The 21,244-nt window shown below is 42.9% G+C and overlaps 1 protein-coding gene across 2 annotated transcripts in view; it reads left to right on the top strand.

The window, feature by feature from the left end:
• ttc3 (tetratricopeptide repeat domain 3) overlaps positions 1-20,338 on the top strand; it is a 72,085-nt gene extending 51,747 nt beyond the window's left edge. For both annotated transcript variants that reach the window (XM_080749862.1, XM_080749861.1), the window contains 13 exons: positions 597-656; positions 1,181-1,330; positions 2,156-2,295; positions 5,919-5,987; positions 7,061-7,157; positions 9,586-9,689; positions 9,853-9,937; positions 10,756-10,857; positions 12,410-12,702; positions 13,532-13,646; positions 19,123-19,260; positions 19,706-19,798; positions 19,916-20,338. In XM_080749862.1, the coding sequence (XP_080605988.1) occupies positions 597-656; positions 1,181-1,330; positions 2,156-2,295; positions 5,919-5,987; positions 7,061-7,157; positions 9,586-9,689; positions 9,853-9,937; positions 10,756-10,857; positions 12,410-12,702; positions 13,532-13,646; positions 19,123-19,260; positions 19,706-19,798; positions 19,916-20,056 (1,587 nt within the window). In that variant the 3' untranslated portion in view covers positions 20,057-20,338. The remainder of the gene's footprint in view (positions 1-596; positions 657-1,180; positions 1,331-2,155; positions 2,296-5,918; positions 5,988-7,060; positions 7,158-9,585; positions 9,690-9,852; positions 9,938-10,755; positions 10,858-12,409; positions 12,703-13,531; positions 13,647-19,122; positions 19,261-19,705; positions 19,799-19,915) is intronic.
• The last annotated feature ends 906 nt before the right edge of the window (positions 20,339-21,244 follow it).

The following is a 21,244-nucleotide window of genomic DNA, read 5'->3' as shown; positions in this document are numbered from 1 at the left end:
GTGGAGACTTGTATTCGTGGATATTTCTTTCGTTTTTTGTTTTCGCATTCCTAAGCCACTGATTACTTGCGCCAGCAGAGCGTGCAAGAAAGGTGATGATAGCTGTCTGTGCGACCTGATACCAGGTGCAGGTTGGCACCTCTACAGAGTGCAGGCTAGTTTGATCCAGCAGTGGTTCCCTATGGAGACCCAAAGGAGACTCTTTGCGTCTCCTACCGGATACACAAGGGTTTTTATTATGATCAAATTATTTGCTTAGTAATGCGACCAAAACGAGAAAAAAAGTCTCCATGAATTCATGTCTCCGTGGAGTGTGTAATTGATAGGAAATGAGTAATTCTTTTGGGTGAACTATTTTAAGGATTCAAATTCAAAAACGGCAAAAGGAGTGGATCTGTTCCTTTTGTGATCGTGATCATACCCTGCAGTATGATCATGTAGGGTTTACTTTAATGGAAAAAAACTATTACACACAAACAGTTAAAATGCGTAGATGATTATCTACGCTCATCGCCGCCCCACAGCAACCATCATATGCTTCAATGTAGACATTCACACAGTGTTCTAAATGATGTTGCTTATGTTTGTTTTTGTAGGTTAAGAGGGCAGTAGCAGTCAATACAGAAATACTGGAGCCTTATGAGGTCGTCAATAACGTGAGTTCCACATGGTTAAACACACACACACACACACACACACACACACACACACACACACACACACACACACACACACACACACACACACACACTCTCTGATGTAATTGTAATTATTTATTCTCTTCTACATTAGCATTGTTATTGCCAGGACCATAGAGGCATAGAGAGGAACTATAGTCCAGGACACAGTTTCTGTCAGGAACGAATGTGGGACCGGACCATCCAGCTAGCAGCAGTAGCAGGAGGGAAGCTAAGCTATTCCCCCAGGCTCTGTATGAGGTGGCCACTGGCCAGACCATGTACAAATCGTTTTATAATAGTAGTAATAACTACTCCCGCCGCTCTGCTGCCACTCGCGAGCGACTGTTATTCCGCGGCCGTTAGAAAAGTCCGCGAATGGCAGAGAAATCTGCGGGTGGCCGCGAGTTCCGCGATAAATTCCGTGATCGCGGATTCCTGGGGGGACTAACTTAGGTTTACTTCCCACCAGTGACTGAACTGTGCTTTGCTCCTCCTCCCAGGGTGAGATCAACAAGAGGGAGAAGAGCCTGAGGAAACTGGAGAACCACATCTACGCCATGAAGACCAGCCACTCCCAGGTCACCGCAAGGCGCGGAGCCATCCTCGCCATCCTGCAGGAAGAGTGCAAGGAGATGAGTACCAATACACAAGTAGGTGGCGCTGGTCATTTGGACGGCAGATAGGTCTGTCACAATTATTACATAATCGTCTAATCGCAATTATTTGACATAATCGTTGTAACGGTTTCCTTGTTGAAATATGTTCATATATATTTTTTTAAGTAAAAAACATGTGGAAATAGCAGATCTACAAGCTCACAACGTGTAACATCGTGACGAGTTGTGAGCTTGTTGATCGGCTATTTCCACTATCAATGTTCTTTTTAAGTATAAAGTTGTCAAATATGTCAGTAATTTCTTTGTATGTTTAGGTTATGTGTCATATGTATGTACCATTTGCAACTTCAAAGCCTAAAAGCCAAACAGAAATGTAATTGTCAACGACAAAAACACAATTAAATCGTTAATCGCAATTATTTGAGTGACAATTAATCGTCAATTAATCGTCATGTAAAATGCCATAATCAAGTGACAGCCCTAACGGCAGACTTTGGATTTAGTTTTAGTCATAAAAGTCTTTTGAATGGTTTGACTAGATCTCTCAAAACCTTAAAATGCCGCTTTAGTTAACCAGCGTCCCTGTTCTCGGGGAAATGTTTGCCTTTGCCATGATCTGCATGTAGATCTGCTATTTTGGGGCGAGTGAAATAAATAACAAATGCACTCTTTACAGGTCTGTTTAACAAGCATGGATGGTTTACGTGGTATTGAATTTGCAGCGCAACAAAAGCCTATTCATCCTAGTGCATGTCAGTTTTAATCTCTACAATACGATTATTTCGAAGTGTTTTACGCGATAGCAACGTGTCAAGAGTAGGGATGGGACAATGATCTTTGCTTTCTGTGTGTGTGCAGGTGATGAATAAAGAGCTGGTGCTCTTCCAGCAGAAGCTGGAAGACGAGGTGAAAAGGGACCAGAGGGAGAAGAAGGAGAACCAGGAGACCCTCAAGGCCCTGAAGATGGAGATCAAGGCCCTGGTGGAGAGCCAGGAGAGGTGACTATAAAACTATAGACCAGGGGTCTTCAACAGGGGGTCCCCAGAGTTACTACAGGGGGTTCTCCTTAAATCTTTGAGTGATATTTTTTTTACTCCTTTTTTTATATTAACCACTTGAACCCTAGTGTCCATATTCTGAGAACATTAGACAAAATGGCATATCTACAAGCTCTCAACGCCTCGCAGCGCGAGGCGTTGTGAGCTTGTAGATCGGCTATTTTTTAGCAAAGAGCTTTGGTGTAGAGGGGAAAAAGAGCACACTAAGAACAAAGTAAAAGGTCAAAGTTTATTACGTTTTGACGGTTCAAGTGCATGTTAAATATCTGAAAACACAAATTGACATGAATCCAAAAAACACTGATGATTGTGCTGTCAAACGAAACTATATGGAATCTATGGAAAGGTTGTGTGGGGTCCCTGCTTCACCTCTCTCAACTAAGGGGTCCTTGGCCTGAAAATGTTGAAGACCCCTGCTTTAGACAATTAGCACCACACTGTTTGGTTTATCTTTAACCATCAACTTCTAATGTGAATCTCTAATGTCTCAGGCTCTCGACTCTTTACCACAACCAAACATCCCTATTCTGGGAAGAAAGATTGGGTGAAAATGTATTAGATATTTGAGTTTACAGCTGTCTTCTTGTTTTGTTCACTGAATTTTGGACTCGGAATACATCAATAAAGCACTACATTTTACTCTGCTTTACAGTTGACCAAGATATAAAAAGAGTGATGTTTTTCTTTTTATATCTTGGTGTAAATATTAGTATTATTTAGGGCCTCCTCTAGGATTAATGCATCTTTTATCTCTCATATTTATTTCACCTGCGGGACCAAACGGTTCCTGAAACCATGTTTTAACAGGGTTTAATCTCTTTGTGTCACGCAGCATTATGTTTTAACAGGGTTTAATCTCTTTGTGTCACGCAGCATTATGTTTTAACAGGGTTTAATCTCTTTGTGTCACGCAGCATTATGTTTTAACAGGGTCTAATCTCTTTGTGTGTCACGCAGCATTATGTTTTAACAGGGTCTAATCTCTTTGTGTGTCACGCAGCATTATGTTTTAACAGGGTTTAATCTCTTTGTGTCACGCAGCATTATGTTTTAACAGGGTCTAATCTCTTTGTGTGTCACGCAGCATTATGTTTTAACAGGGTTTAATCTCTCTGTGTGTCACGCAGCATTATGTTTTAACAGGGTTTAATCTCTTTGTGTCACGCAGCATTATGTTTTAACAGGGTCTAATCTCTTTGTGTGTCCCGCAGCATTATGTTTTAACAGGGTCTAATCTCTTTGTGTCACGCAGCATTATGTTTTAACAGGGTCTAATCTCTTTGTGTGTCCCGCAGCATTATGTTTTAACAGGGTCTAATCTCTTTGTGTCACGCAGCATTATGTTTTAACAGGGTTTAATCTCTTTGTGTCACGCAGCATTATGTTTTAACAGGGTTTAATCTCTTTGTGTGTCACGCAGCATTATGTTTTAACAGGGTTTAATCTCTTTGTGTCACGCAGCATTATGTTTTAACAGGGTTTAATCTCTTTGTGTGTCACGCAGCATTATGTTTTAACAGGGTTTAATCTCTTTGTGTGTCACGCAGCATTATGTTTTAACAGGGTCTAATCTCTTTGTGTGTCACGCAGCATTATGTTTTAACAGGGTTTAATCTCTTTGTGTGTCACGCAGCATTATGTTTTAACAGGGTCTAATCTCTTTGTGTGTCCCGCAGCATTATGTTTTAACAGGGTCTAATCTCTTTGTGTCACGCAGCATTATGTTTTAACAGGGTTTAATCTCTTTGTGTCACGCAGCATTATGTTTTAACAGGGTCTAATCTCTTTGTGTGTCACGCAGCATTATGTTTTAACAGGGTTTAATCTCTTTGTGTCACGCAGCATTATGTTTTAACAGGGTTTAATCTCTTTGTGTCACGCAGCATTATGTTTTAACAGGGTCTAATCTCTTTGTGTGTCACGCAGCATTATGTTTTAACAGGGTCTAATCTCTTTGTGTGTCACGCAGCATTATGTTTTAACAGGGTTTAATCTCTTTGTGTCACGCAGCATTATGTTTTAACAGGGTCTAATCTCTTTGTGTGTCACGCAGCATTATGTTTTAACAGGGTTTAATCTCTCTGTGTGTCACGCAGCATTATGTTTTAACAGGGTTTAATCTCTTTGTGTCACGCAGCATTATGTTTTAACAGGGTCTAATCTCTTTGTGTGTCCCGCAGCATTATGTTTTAACAGGGTCTAATCTCTTTGTGTCACGCAGCATTATGTTTTAACAGGGTCTAATCTCTTTGTGTCACGCAGCATTATGTTTTAACAGGGTTTAATCTCTTTGTGTGTCACGCAGCATTATGTTTTAACAGGGTCTAATCTCTTTGTGTGTCCCGCAGCATTATGTTTTAACAGGGTCTAATCTCTTTGTGTCACGCAGCATTATGTTTTAACAGGGTCTAATCTCTTTGTGTCACGCAGCATTATGTTTTAACAGGGTTTAATCTCTTTGTGTGTCCCGCAGCATTATGTTTTAACAGGGTCTAATCTCTTTGTGTCACGCAGCATTATGTTTTAACAGGGTTTAATCTCTTTGTGTCACGCAGCATTATGTTTTAACAGGGTTTAATCTCTTTGTGTGTCACGCAGCATTATGTTTTAACAGGGTTTAATCTCTTTGTGTCACGCAGCATTATGTTTTAACAGGGTTTAATCTCTTTGTGTGTCACGCAGCATTATGTTTTAACAGGGTTTAATCTCTTTGTGTGTCACGCAGCATTATGTTTTAACAGGGTCTAATCTCTTTGTGTGTCACGCAGCATTATGTTTTAACAGGGTTTAATCTCTTTGTGTGTCACGCAGCATTATGTTTTAACAGGGTCTAATCTCTTTGTGTGTCCCGCAGCATTATGTTTTAACAGGGTCTAATCTCTTTGTGTCACGCAGCATTATGTTTTAACAGGGTTTAATCTCTTTGTGTCACGCAGCATTATGTTTTAACAGGGTCTAATCTCTTTGTGTGTCACGCAGCATTATGTTTTAACAGGGTTTAATCTCTTTGTGTCACGCAGCATTATGTTTTAACAGGGTTTAATCTCTTTGTGTCACGCAGCATTATGTTTTAACAGGGTTTAATCTCTTTGTGTCACGCAGCATTATGTTTTAACAGGGTCTAATCTCTTTGTGTGTCACGCAGCATTATGTTTTAACAGGGTTTAATCTCTTTGTGTGTCACGCAGCATTATGTTTTAACAGGGTCTAATCTCTTTGTGTGTCCCGCAGCATTATGTTTTAACAGGGTTTAATCTCTTTGTGTCACGCAGCATTATGTTTTAACAGGGTTTAATCTCTTTGTGTCACGCAGCATTATGTTTTAACAGGGTTTAATCTCTTTGTGTGTCACGCAGCATTATGTTTTAACAGGGTCTAATCTCTTTGTGTGTCACGCAGCATTATGTTTTAACAGGGTTTAATCTCTTTGTGTCACGCAGCATTATGTTTTAACAGGGTTTAATCTCTTTGTGTCACGCAGCATTATGTTTTAACAGGGTTTAATCTCTTTGTGTCACGCAGCATTATGTTTTAACAGGGTCTAATCTCTTTGTGTCACGCAGCATTACCAAAAGCATCCGAGAGAAGAACCTGGGTTATGACCGGCAGCTGGAGAGATTCTTAGAGCTAAGGTAAGTGTAGGTTAATGGGGAAACGCTATGCAAGTCCCCTTATTTTGGTCAATTATGATATGCTCCAGTTGTTGCAGCACTGAAAACATTACACAAACGGATCCGGGGTAGAAGTATTTATGTCACGGTTTGTTAGAGAAACAGGACGGTCGAGAAACGGAGCACTCGTGGTGCCGCACGGGGCGGAGCAAGCGCTCGCCACAACGTCGTCCTCCAGGCGGAGCCGCTTGATTATCCACGACATTGCAAGCGGCGCGAAGGCCAGCGGACCTTGGTCCAGGCCAGGGCCGCGCGGCCGGCGGAGCGCCGCGCGAGTTACGAAGCCGTGGTGAATGCAATCGTTATATTTATGCCCAGCCCGTAAGGCCTGGGCAAGCCCACGATAAACGCCCTGTCCAAGTGACTACAATGGAGCTAATGGCTAAGCTAGGCTAGGCTAGGCTAGGCTAGGTTAGGCTAGCCTAGGCTAGGCTAGTAAATAAAGAAAGAGAGTCGCAAACGAGTGACGTCAGCGCCTTCACTAGTGAATGGCAGAGCAGTGGCTGTCGTCGCCATCTGGTGGAAAACAAGCGCTCTTACAATGAACGTCCTGAGTTACCCAAACATACTGTAACATTTACACTGCAGTATATCCCATATTCTAACTGGCCTCGGACACAAAACCGTGTCTACTTGAGGAAATGGAGTGACATTCGCTGTTGTCTAAAAGTCTAAAAGAAGCGATTAGGCTGCATTATCTCACACTGCAAATCGATCAGCTTTAAATAAGGACGCTAGGGTTCAAGTGGTTAATATAAAAAAAGGAGAAAAAGGTTTCTATCACACAAATATTTGGAGGACCCCCTATAGTAACTCTGAGGACCCTCTAGGCCGGGCTCCCGGACCTCCTGTTGAAGACCCTTGCTGTATACTATCAATAAAGGCAGAAAAAGCCGCAAAAGTATCAAAAACACAAAAGAAACAAGACCAGAAAGCAACTACCAATATTTACAAGCGATGTACAGAAGAAGAATCTCTTCTAACAAGCAGACTTGGTGACCTCAGACGGTGAGCGTGTCATGTTGTCTCCACAGTAACCAGTCGGCAGCTGAGAAGATGAGCCTGGAAGATGAGATCAGGAGATGCAAGGAGCTGTGTGCCAAGGCTGGCAGGAGATCCCAGGCTGCTCAGGTGTGTATCTGTCCTCCCTTCAACCTCACTTAAACACCAACTTTAGCTCCTAGAATTTAGGGAGTACCGGAGTAGTTCACCCAAAAAATGACTTATTTTCTAATGATTTGAAGTCTGGCAGAGTCTCCTACTGCAGTGATACTCAAACTCCTGCCCGTGGGCCACTTCCGGCCCGCAGCGGCCCACCAGCCTAATGTCCTCAAAGTCACGCATCCAAAAAGCTTTAAACGGTGCCGATTAGACCTTCTGTTCCAGAGATGATGGCCAAAACATCTTGAAAACAGCCATTGAAATCGCCATTTATTTTTTAACCAGTGGCTCTGCCTGACTAATTAGCATACCCAAAATTACATTGTAGGCCTAATGCAAATCAAATGAAAGAGAGATGTTATGTACTGTAGCTCTACTTAACTGCATCACTAGCCATTTGGTAGCTAAACAGTTTGGGTAATCTGTTTTAAGTAGATTGTTTGATTTTATTTTGTTTTTATTACCCATAACTATCTATTTTCTAGGGATGGACATCGGTATCGGCCAATATCAAAAATCGGCAGGTATTATATCAAACCGGCCGAATCGGTGATCGGCAGACACTGACATAAATACCGGTTTTATGCCAATTGTGTCTATGGCACTGCACAGCATGATGCTCTGGTCCTGTAACTAAAGTAGACATTAGCAAGTAGCAGCCAGTCTACTTAGTGGCAGCCTACAGAATACAGATGGTGCTGATTACCTTTGCAATGTAAGGATATATTCCATAATCCTGTGTCAATGTCGTCTCCAAAAATAAGGGAAAAAAGCATGCGTCACCTGCTTTCCTCCTGCCTAGTCCAGACGGTCATATTAGACTGGATATTGTCTGTGATTTTGGATATTGTACTATTATGATTGATTTGCCATTAGTGTTCTTCTAGCTTATTGGTACTCAAATTGAAGTATGTCTTGTAGGCCTACTTGGCCTGAAAAAAGGGTATTGGAGCAACCCTATTTTCTAGTTCTTAGCTAAAGAAATCGGTATCGGAAAAATCGGTTTTGGCAGGTCAGACCTTCATAAAACCGGTGGATTGGTATCAGCCAAGAATTTTGCAATCGGTCCATCTCTACTATTTTCACAAGTTTATTTTCTGTAAAAAAAAGTCATAAATAACATTGTGAAGCAATTAAAAGAGAGATTTGCTCAGCTATCTTTAACATTATCCCACTTGATGGCAGACAGATAGACAACAACCCAGACAAATGTACATTTGGTTTTAGTGTTTGTGTGGAATATGCTAATTGCACAGAATTTTTATAGAGAGAAAATGTAGCAAATTAATTTGATTACAAATTGTGTCATTGACAATATAAATGGAATTCCACATTATCAAGTAATGTAATTTTATCAACTGGCCCGTGCCCCCTTGACATTTTTGTACTGTCTCCTATTGACCGATGATCCAGACATCAAATTATTGGCTTAGGAATGTGTCAAAAACAAATTCAATGCTTCATGGGATTTGGAAAATAAGTCATTTTTGGCTGAACTACTCCTTTAACACTAATCCCATATTGTGTTGATCAGAGCAATGGCCATTTTTTAAAACACCACTAAGTTTGTTCCATGTTTGGTGTGGATTTGAGCAATGGAGCACTTGTGGGCTCCCAGAGGCCTCACGCTATTGTCATGGCCCCTGAACAGACCCCTGAACAGTGTTTATGCTAAGATAAGTTTGGTGCGAATTGTCCGGATGTTAAGGTTTCTTACATCCACCGTTGGTCCACTGTCGGTCGGTCGGTCTGCCCACCCTCCCTCTAGACAATTTAAATTTGAACATAATGCTCTACTTCGTCAGACAAGTAGTGAAATACAACTAGATTCTGCCAAGTGCCACCCTGCCTGCGTTCGATTGGCTGAAAGCCTTGCATGCAGCAGCCCAACCCACTAGTCCCTTTGATTTACAACTTCGAACGGCGCTGTCTTTGCAACGCTCGACACGGCAACTCGCTCGCTACCGCTTGATCGCCGGTGTCTCGCGTGGCTCAAGGTCGCCTCCGTCATGGTCAATAACTATACTTTATCTGAAAAAAAGAGTTGTCTGCGGTGGCAGAGAAAAAGGGGCAAGGGGAGGTGTGGATTGAGAATCTAGTCATTCGCTAGCCAAGCCACTGAAGCCGTTGCCGAAATGGAGCATTCGGTCTGTATTAGAATGTGACACCCAACTACTGCCCAACTACTGTATAAAGAAAGAAGACCTGTCCATTAGGGGAGGGGACAGGTAAGAGGCTGTCACTCTGTGACAACTGGCCAATCACAGCACATCTTTTCCGGGACTAAGCAGAATCTACCGGTAGTTGTTTTTCACTATCATGCGTTTACAACACGTCACATCGTGCCCGACATATTGTTTCACCATCCTTAAACTGTACCTTCCGTTTCATCCGCCAGCTGTCCAACTTGGAGAACCAACGCGACCAGGCCATGCATGACCTCCACAGGTCTCGGTCGGATGCCAAAGCTATCCTGGCCAAACTGGAGGAGGTGGCGCCCAGGTAAGTGAACTATGGTTGTCTTCTAACAATTCTAACACACACACACACACACACCTCTAAACACCAGGCACACTACTATTTAGCTGTTACCTGCTGTTTGCGTTTGGTATCGTGTGCATACCAAACCGTTCACATCATTCTGTGGTGTCCCGATCTTTTCCAGGTTCCCCCCGCAAGCTTTGAACGTTCCAAGAGGCAACTGGAGAGCCTGTGTTCAAGAGGCTGAGGACAAAATCTCCAACGTCGAGGTACAGACGGCAAACGGCGTAGCATTGGTCACTCCCAGCTAGACACACTACAACACCCTATAGCATTCATCACTCACAGCTACACATAGTACTAGGGTTGGGACCCTTAAAGAATCTGAATTCTTACAATCCTAAACGGTTCCCTTCCAAATGGATCCTTATCTTACGGGTCCATTTGGTTCCATTTGAACGCTCTCAGAGTCATGGTGGTCCTTGATAATAAGATTAGAATCAACCAGTATTGTAATTGTACAGCACACGTGATGAAACGCAACACAAACGCATCGCAGTTGTTACTTTTACAGTAAATGGCATTTTCTTTTGAATCCACTTAGGCCTAGAAATATTTAATGCTTTGACTATTGAAAAATAGCAGATATACAAGCTCAGCTGCGAGCTTGTACATCTGCTATTTTTGAAAAATCATGAACATTTGTGCAATTCTTTGAATAGCTCATTTTTAAAGTGAACATTTGTAACTCAAATATTTGCTTCCGGGGGGTCCCTGATACAAAATGTTTTGAGACGGGGGGTCGGCGGGCAAATACATATAATTCTCTGTGTCCTTGACATGAAAAAGAACCACTGACGTAGAAATGTGTTTTTCCAAAAAGATTTCACGATTTTTCAAAAATAGCAGATCTACAAGCTCGCAGCGTTCGCTGTGAGCTTATAGATCTGCTATTTTTGTAACAGTTAAAGCATTAAATAATAATACGCTATAATGCGTACCCGTTCTGAATGGGTTAAACATAGCATTCATACAATTTGTATAGTAATACAGATATGTGTCTGTCTGTCTGTCTGTCTGTGTGAAGGCTCAGTACCAGGTGCAGATGGAACAGGTGAAGAAAGGCAGCAGGCTGGGCTCTCTGCCTTCCATCAGTGTCCCCAGCGCTCCTCAGACACCAGTTGTACCGGTAAGATGGGGGTGGGCAATATAATCCATATGGCAATACATCGCAATAGTTTATTTGCCAATACTGTATCGATACTTCGGGCCATAGTATCGCAATACTTTGAGGAAAATAAAATATGTTCCCATGCATAGGAACCAACACGTCCGGTCCTGACACTCTGCTGCCTCTAGATGTCGCTGTACTATAGTAGTTACTTCCCCTTCCCACGGTTCAGTGAGTGAGGTCTCTCGAGAAAATCGTTGCGAACGACGGAAAAACAACATTAGAGCAGCGCCTTCAGCTTTTAAAGCTGATATATCGCAATAGTATCGTATCGCAAAGATTCACAATATATTGTGATACTATTGCATCGTGACCCAAGTATCGTGATACGTATTGCATCGCGATATTCTTGCCAATATCCACCCCTACGGTAAGAGTGATTGATTGAATACTTTATCAGCCATGACTCTGATTTTTAGGAGGTGCCGAAAGTCGGGACGAAGATTTACGATTCTGTCCCTATCGTGACATAACTTGGACGGTGCTGAGTCTGCTCAAGTGGACTTGGCAATCCTTTAGCTCGCTCGCGGTATCTCACATGGTTCACGTCCGCTTGAGACGGCGTGCATCTGTCATTTCCACCGAAAACAAGCTCTCCCTTACAAGGCAGTGTGTATGAAAACTATAATAGCACAAAGGACATGGCCATAACCTTTTTTTGCGATGTTTCCGGCAGAGCAGACCTCTCATTCTGTGGACCTTAATGACCAAACTAATAGAAATAAAAAGTATGGTAAGACATCACAGGTCATCTCCCATTCTGGACGAGTGGGTCCCTGGCTCTACTGACCATGTGGTGACGTGTATCCAAAGTAGTATTTTTAAAGGAGTAGAGTTCAATAATATTTTTAGTTTTTTGTCACATTCCAAGACATAAATGTGATAACAATAAATTTACCCCCATTCATTTTTGATGGTGACCCGTTTCGAAACGGGTCACCATCCGGAATCAATGGGGGTAAATTTACTCAAATCAAATTTTTCTTAGGAATGTGACAAAAACCAAAAAATATTATTGAACTCTACTCTCCATGGCATGAGTAATCAATAGAAAAAAAGTCATTTTGGGGGTGAACTACTCCTTTAACCACTTAAAGTTAAAGCCCCCTATGCTTGGCTGGCTTTCACATCTGGATTTTTCGCTCTGTTAATGGACCTTGTCCCTCTGATAAATTCCATCCAATGAATGACCGACCATTTCAACTGCATGACATTTAACGTTTGGTGTGTTGGGTTTCGTACAGTCTACAAAACGGTAGCTCTGAACGCACCCACGGATCCGAGTTTGCGCTGTACTTGTGCCTCTCGGTTTTTTTTCCCTCTACAATGTAGAAAGAGTACACCAAATCTCGCCAAAAAATTGCAGATCTACAAGCTCACAAGAAGCTCACAACGTGAGAGTTGCGAGCTCGTTGAGAGTTGTAGCTGTTCTATTTTTGTTGAACTTTTGAATAAGGATGCTAGGGTTCAGTTAAAATGATGAAACTTTACACTCCTGTCTCTCGTACAGATGTTCCTGTCAGTCCACCAGCTGCCACAGAACCCGCCATCATCGCAGGGCACCTATGATGGGCCCCAGGCCGCGCAGGGCCCCACACCCAGCCACCAGGCCCCCGCAACCAACCACCAAGCCCCTACCACAACCAACCACCAGGCCCCCACAAGCAACCACCAGCCCCCCACACACAGCCATCCTGAGGCAGCCGCCTCTCCACTGGGAACCAAGCCCATGGAAGCCCAGCCCATGACTGTGTTTGAGCGCGTTCTGGAGCACCTGTCCAGTGTTTTCCCCGACTACACAAGGTGAACACCACGCAACAGTTACGATATCGTCGTTGTCGGGCGGAAACATTGTATCTCCAAGTTTCAAATTTGTATGTTCTTTCGCAAAGTAAAGCCCTGCTTCATCGTACAAGGCCATCGCACGAAAGTAGTGAAAACAGCAGATCTACAAGCACACAACGCCTCGCACCGCAAGGCGTTGTGTGCTTGTAGATCGGCTGTTTTCACTAGTTTAAATCATTTTTAAAATGAAAAATGCAAACAAACGGTTTTGGACGTACAAGGTTTTCACCCGACAACGACGATATGTTTCGGCTCACGGTTTCGGTTCGGTTTTGGTACAGTAAAAATGGAAAATGAAGGAAAAAAAAAAACTATTTGAAAATATTTCCAAAATGTTCAGTTTATTTTAAAGATGGGGTGCCATGATTTGTTTCCCCCCACAAACATGATAAACGGGTATTATGATTATACTAGGAGGAAGATGTTCTCTAAAAGAGTGTACAGAAAGAGTTAAAATTATGTTTTTATGTGGCGACACCCAAAAAAAAGAACGACATTCGGTATGGGCTGTTCGGTTCGGGACAGGGCCGTTCGGTTCGGTTCAGTATTATTGCACCCCTAATTACAATCCTATTATTGAACAGGGTTTTTAATGCCGAGGGCAGTCGTGTAGAACGGCTAGGATCTTAAAAAGAATGGATCTGAATGAGCACTGAATGAGTTAGTGGTGAGATGTCCAGATTCTCAGTTTCTATCCCTGCTGCTCTGTCTTTTTTGTCAACTCTAAAGATTGTGTGTGGGGAAAAAACAAGCTAAAGAATCTAATGTGTGTGCGTTTCCTTCCCAGGCTGGACTTGATAAAGTTTGTCCAGGAGTTCCGTGTGATGAACGGCAGGAATCTGAACAGCCTGGCCTTCCAGGATGTGGCCAGTGGAGTGACTCAGATCATTCTAGACCACCAGGTACACACTGACTAACACCTACCAGTTCTAAACACAGGTCATTCTAGACCACCAGGTACTAACCTCGCATCACCAGGCTTTCCGCTGGGGGAAAGCCTGGTCTTCGTTTACTAAACGGGCCGTTTGATCCGGTCGGGAGCGGAAGGGCTCCTACGTTTTTCTGTAGTCTAAAACGGACTACACTTTGGCCGGAAACAACGACCGGAAACAGTTTCAACCCAGTTAGCGCATGCGCAAGTAGTTAGCGCATGCGCAAGTACGGGTTAAAACTGTTTCCGGTCGTTGTTTCCGGCCAAAGTGTAGTCCGTTTTGGACTACAGAAAAACGTAGGAGCTCTTCCGCTCCCGACCGGATCAAAAGCCCGAAATTGGAAGCCAGCCCAGGCTACCAGGTACACTGACTAACACCCACCAGTTCTAAACACAGATCATTCTAGACCACCAGGTACACTGACTAACACCCACCAGTTCTAAACACAGATCATTCTAGACCACCAGGTACACTGACTAACACCCACCAGTTCTAAACACAGATCATTCTAGACCACCAGGTACACTGACTAACACCCACCAGTTCTAAACACAGATCATTCTAGACCACCAGGTACACTGACTAACACCCACCAGTTCTAAACACAGATCATTCTAGACCACCAGGTACACTGACTAACACCCACCAGTTCTAAACACAGATCATTCTAGACCACCAGGTACACTGACTAACACCCACCAGTTCTAAACACAGATCATTCTAGACCACCAGGTACACTGACTAACACCCACCAGTTCTAAACTCAGATCATTCTAGACCACCAGGTACACACTGACTAACACCTACCAGTTCTAAACTCAGATCATTCTAGACCACCAGGTACACACTGACTAACACCTACCAGTTCTAAACTCAGATCATTCTAGACCACCAGGTACACACTGACTAACACCTACCAGTTCTAAACACAGATCATTCTAGACCACCAGGTACACACTGACTAACACCTACCAGTTCTAAACTCAGATCATTCTAGACCACCAGGTACACACTGACTAACACCTACCAGTTCTAAACTCAGATCATTCTAGACCACCAGGTACACACTGACCAACACCTACCAGTTCTAAACACAGATCATTCTAGACCACCAGGTACACTGACTAACACCTACCAGTTCTAAACTCAGATCATTCTAGACCACCAGGTACACACTGACTAACACCTACCAGTTCTAAACTCAGATCATTCTAGACCACCAGGTACACACTGACTAACACCTACCAGTTCTAAACACAGATCATTCTAGACCACCAGGTACACACTGACTAACACCTACCAGTTCTAAACACAGATCATTCTAGACCACCAGGTACACACTGACTAACACCTACCAGTTCTAAACACAGATCATTCTAGACCACCAGGTACACACTGACTAACACCTACCAGTTCTAAACACAGATCATTCTAGACCACCAGGTACACACTGACTAACACCTACCAGTTCTAAACACAGATCATTCTAGACCACCAGGTACACACTGACTAACACCTACCAGTTCTAAACACAGATCATTCTAGACCACCAGGTACACACTGACTAACACCTACCAGTTCTAAACACAGATCATTCTAGACCACCAGGTACACTGACTAACACCTACCAGTTCTAAACACAGATCATTCTAGACCACCAGGTACACACTGACTAACACCTACCAGTTCTAAACACAGATCATTCTAGACCACCAGGTACACACTGACTAACACCTACCAGTTCTAAACACAGATCATTCTAGACCACCAGGTACACACTGACTAACACCTACCAGTTCTAAACACAGATCATTCTAGACCACCAGGTACACACTGACTAACACCTACCAGTTCTAAACACAGATCATTCTAGACCACCAGGTACACACTGACTAACACCTACCAGTTCTAAACACAGATCATTCTAGACCACCAGGTACACACTGACTAACACCTACCAGTTCTAAACACAGATCATTCTAGACCACCAGGTACACACTGACTAACACCTACCAGTTCTAAACACAGATCATTCTAGACCACCAGGTACACACTGACTAACACCTACCAGTTCTAAACACAGATCATTCTAGACCACCAGGTACACACTGACTAACACCTACCAGTTCTAAACACAGATCATTCTAGACCACCAGGTACACACTGACTAACACCTACCAGTTCTAAACACAGATCATTCTAGACCACCAGGTACACACTGACTAACACCTACCAGTTCTAAACACAGATCATTCTAGACCACCAGGTACACACTGACTAACACCTACCAGTTCTAAACACAGATCATTCTAGACCACCAGGTACACACTGACTAACACCTACCAGTTCTAAACACAGATCATTCTAGACCACCAGGTACACACTGACTAACACCTACCAGTTCTAAACACAGATCATTCTAGACCACCAGGTACACACTGACTAACACCTACCAGTTCTAAACACAGATCATTCTAGACCACCAGGTACACACTGACTAACACCTACCAGTTCTAAACACAGATCATTCTAGACCACCAGGTACACACTGACTAACACCTACCAGTTCTAAACACAGATCATTCTAGACCACCAGGTACACTGACTAACACCCACCGGTTCTAAAGCCACCCTCCACACCAGTGTTGATTTCGTCGACTAAAACTATGACGAAAGATTTTGGCGGCTGCGTTTTTTTCACTGACGAAAACTAAATAAAAACGAAATAAAAACTAAGCTGTGATAACTAAAACTAAGACTAAATATATTGACAATTTCGTCAACAAAATAAAAACTAGACTAAAACATTAGGGAGGGACTAGTGGAGAAGAGTCATTTTATGTTTGGTTGCTCTCTGCGACGCGTTGTGAGCTTGTAGATCTGCTATTTGTGTGTAAAATAAGTCATTACGATGCCATCAAGGCCTGCCAAAATACATTTAATTTGACTAAATCAACTGTAGATTTAGTCGACTAAAATTAGACTAAAATGAATACTTTTCAGGTGACTAAATTATGACTAAAACCAAGTTACATTTTATTCAAAAGACTTATGACTAAAACTAAATCAAAATGTGCTGTCAAAAACAACACTGCTCCACACACTCATCTTAACACATTTACTGACAGAGTTTGAATCGCTGGCAAAGGGCAGAGTAGACGATGATTTAGAGCTTTTTCACTAAACCTTTTAAAAATCATAGAATATTATTATTCACAACGATCCATTCACCGATCGCTTTAAAACACGTAGAGGAGATTGGAGAGAAATAATTGTGCCGTCGCGATAATCTGTTCCTAGTAGTTATTTGAATGAGCTTGGTTTCGCCAAAGAAGTTAAAGGAAGCACTGCAAGGAAGGCATTTTCCAAATCCAACCAATTATCAATCAGAAATGTAAAACAACAAAAACACAATTCAATCCTTAATCGCAATTAGAGTAATGCAATTAATAGTAATGTAAAATGTCATATCGTGACAGCCCTGTTTAAAAGTTGAGATATGGTTGACCCTGCCCGACAGCCACAATGTTTTCTGCTTGGCTGAATGTTTTGTGCATGACCTTGGCAAAGGTGCCATTTTATAATAGTACAAACCAGTCCCCTAGAAAGAGAGACTTATGACATGACCTTGGCAAAGGTGCCATTTTATAATAGTACAAACCAGACCCCTAGAAAGAGAGACTTATGACACTTAAAGGAGTAGTTCACCCCCAAAATGACTTTTTTTTCCTATTGATTAGTCACGCCATGGAGACTAGAGTTCAATAATATTTTTAGTTTTTTGTCGCATTCCTAAGACGAAAATGTGATAACAATGAATTTACCCCCATTCGTTCCGGATGGGGACCTGTTTCGAAACGGGTCCCCCATCCGGGGGACAAAAACCAAAAAATATTATTGAACTCAAATGACTAATCAATAGAAAAAAAGTCGTTTTGGGGGTGAACTACTCCTTTAAGTCGACTTGCTAAGAATGAGAACAGGCGAGATCAAAGCGTGTCGCCACTCTGCTTACACTGCTCTGGTACAAACCAAACCACTCTGCTTACACTGCTCTGGTACAAACCAAACCACTCTGCTTACACTGCTCTGGTACAAACCAAACCACTCTGCTTACACTGCTCTGGTACAAACCAAACCACTCTGCTTCTCTGCTTACACTGCTCTGGTACAAACCAAACCACTCTGCTTACACTGCTCTGGTACAAACCAAACCACTCTGCTTACACTGCTCTGGTACAAACCAAACCACTCTGCTTCTCTGCTTACACTGCTCTGGTACAAACCAAACCACTCTGCTTACACTGCTCTGGTACAAACCAAACCACTCTGCTTCTCTGCTTACACTGCTCTGGTACAAACCAAACCACTCTGCTTACACTGCTCTGGTACAAACCAAACCACTCTGCTTACACTGCTCTGGTACAAACCAAACCACTCTGCTTACACTGCTCTGGTACAAACCAAACCACTCTGCTTCTCTGCTTACACTGCTCTGGTACAAACCAAACCACTCTGCTTACACTGCTCTGGTACAAACCAAACCACTCTGCTTCTCTGCTTACACTGCTCTGGTACAAACCAAACCACTCTGCTTACACTGCTCTGGTACAAACCAAACCACTCTGCTTCTCTGCTTACACTGCTCTGGTACAAACCAAACCACTCTGCTTCTCCGCTTACACTGCTCTGGTACAAACCAAACCACTCTGCTTACACTGCTCTGGTACAAACCAAACCACTCTGCTTCTCTGCTTACACTGCTCTGGTACAAACCAAACCACTCTGCTTACACTGCTCTGGTACAAACCAAACCACTCTGCTTACACTGCTCTGGTACAAACCAAAGGCAAAGCTAGTGTTGCTGTCCGCTCCCAAGCTCAGCTTTCGTCTGTTGACGTGTTGTGTTCTGTTGTATGGTGACGTGTTGTGTGCTGTTGTGTGTCCAGTATTGGTGTGTTAACTCATTGCATGCCAGGCCCGATAGTCCCGAGATTATTTCAATGTCTTTCCCCGCCAGGCCCGATAATCCCGAGAAAAGAAAAAAAAACAGATTTTTTTTTTTTTTTTCAAAAAAAAGTTTGGACCCCAAAAAATGTAGTAGGCATGATAGCAATCGCGAAATTGCATGTTTAACCACCATAGCAACCCCATCTTTCAAACATGGCAGCCATCTTTGTTTACATTTTAGGAAAACATAATGGCTGCTATCTCATGAATGCCTGAACGGATTTCCATTCGGATTTTTTTGTTTGAAAGCTGTGAGCAATGTGGACACACATGGTGCATTATCTAGGCATGGGTGTGCATGATCCGTGCACTATGAATTACATGGAAGTCTATGGAGACTGTGTTGACGTGTTGTGTGCTGTTGTGTGATGACGTGTTGTGTGCTGTTGTGTGTCCAGTATTGGTGTGTTAACGTGTTGTGTGCTGTTGTGTCCAGGAGCAGGTGAACAGTGGCTCCAGCAGCAACATGCGCTCCACCCCCCCACAGCGCAGCGGCACGCCCGTGTCTGTTTCTGGTCCACTTCCTGGTCCTGTCTGGCAGACGCAGACGGGAGCCAACAGACCCTCCCATGCTGTGAGTGTTGCTCATAGTTACAATATACAGGGTTCCCACGGTCATGAAATCCCTGAAAATGTTTTGAAATTGGAAAAATAGTACTGGAAAAGTTCTGGAATTGATCAAGGGTCCTGGAAGGTCCTGGAAAAAAAAGCTATGCATTGTCTTTGGTTATTGATTTTGTTAATGCCTCTGAAATGACAAATTAAACATTGGCCAAATTGTCAAATATTAGAGACAGAAATTGTGAAAATAGCAGATCTACATGCTCACAACGCCTCGCAACGCGAGGCGTTGTGAGCATGTAGATCGGCTATTTTTTTGTTCCATTTCTGTGATGTTTGGCAGCTGCCCTATATGGAGGAGGCGATGTACCCGTCCCGTACCCATGATCTGTATCATGAAATATTGTTAAGTTTCCTTCGTTTGTGCAGATAAAGATGTTAAATGTGTGTGATTCCAGCTGAACGTGGATGATCCGTGCATCATCTGCCATGACGACATGTCTGCGGGTGATGTGTGTGTGCTGGATTGCAGACACAGCTTCCACAAAGAGGTGAGGAACAAACCAGTCATTACTGCATTGTTACACAACCAGTGTGTTTGGAGTGTGGCGGGCTGTCAATTCATCCAATGTTATAACTTCATTTTCCATTTTTATAACTTTCAACAGTGCATCAAGTCGTGGCTCCGAGAGCAGAGCACGTGTCCCACGTGCAGAGAGCACTGTGTTCTCCCCGAAGACTTCCCCATGCTGCCCGCTGCGGGCAGACTGATGCGCCGAGAGCCCCACCCCTCTGCCAACCTCTCCTAGTGTCTGAGACCCTCACCCCTCTAAAGAACCCCCACCCCTCTGCCAACCTCTCCTAGAGTCTGAAACCCTCACCCCTCTAAAGAACCCCCACCCCTCTGCCAACCTCTCCTAGAGTCTGAAACCCTCACCCCTCTAAAGAACCCCCACCCCTCTGCCAACCTCTCCTAGTGTCTTGAAACCTCCACCCCTCCTGTAAACCTCTCATTGTTTGCTTTACATTTGCTCCTGGTTAAATCCTGTTAATGCATACTGTGTTGTGCGATTGTATCGCTCGCCGGGAAACGACAGACGATCGCGTCGTTGCTTGTTAATGGGGTGTTTTTTTTTGGCGAGCGACACAATCGCACGACGGGCATAAATTAAGCTTGTTTTCTTGTGTAATCATATTAACCGCCTGTTTGAATTTAACTGTGCTTTTATTTTTTACTTTTATTTTTAACCAATCGTTTAATTAAAAAAAGGTTAAGTGGCACTGTCTCTTTCTACAATCTCATTGTCAACCTAATGCATATAAGAATTAGCGGTTTAGATTTACCACACTGCTATATTTCACAGTTGTTTTTACCACATATTAAATCTGGCGTTTACGCGAGTATTTTTCTGGCTAAACCAATTGCATTCAAGCATGCTGTAAGTGAATACACGTTTGCCGAAGGGCGCTTCTCTAAATGTCAGGCTAAAAGCCTATTCCCACTGGGCCAGATAACTGATAAAAAAAATCTCCTTCTCCAGATATTTATCCATTCAAATGGAATAATATCCGTGATCTGGCCCAGTGGGAATGGGCCCTAAGTCTGTGTTGTTTGGCTACAGTATCTTCATCACTGAATGTTTATACATTACCAAGGTGTTTAGAAGTATAATGCATGTCAACACCTCTTAGTGAAGCAACCTTTATTTATCATAGCAGTGAAATGTGCATCCAAGAACGTTAGCTGTTATGTTCACCATCAGAATGTGTTGATGTACCATCTTCAAATGTGCTGTATGTTTTCATCATCCTAAAAATAAAGACATTTGCCCATAACTGACATCTAGGACCAAGGGGAAATCATTATTGTGGATTTGATTGACCTAAAGAAAGATAAGGTCGAACACCCTTTGGATCGACCACCAAACTCTAACCCAAACCCTAACCTCAGTAAAACTATGCCTAACTCTAACCCTAAACCTAACTTCAGTAACTGT

Source organism: Nannobrachium achirus, assembly GCF_963921795.1.
Source record: "Nannobrachium achirus genome assembly, chromosome: 19".
NCBI classification, from domain to species: Eukaryota; Metazoa; Chordata; class Actinopteri; order Myctophiformes; family Myctophidae; genus Nannobrachium; species Nannobrachium achirus.
Note: the sequence above shows the minus strand (reverse complement) of the source record. Positions and strands in the feature narration are given on the sequence as shown.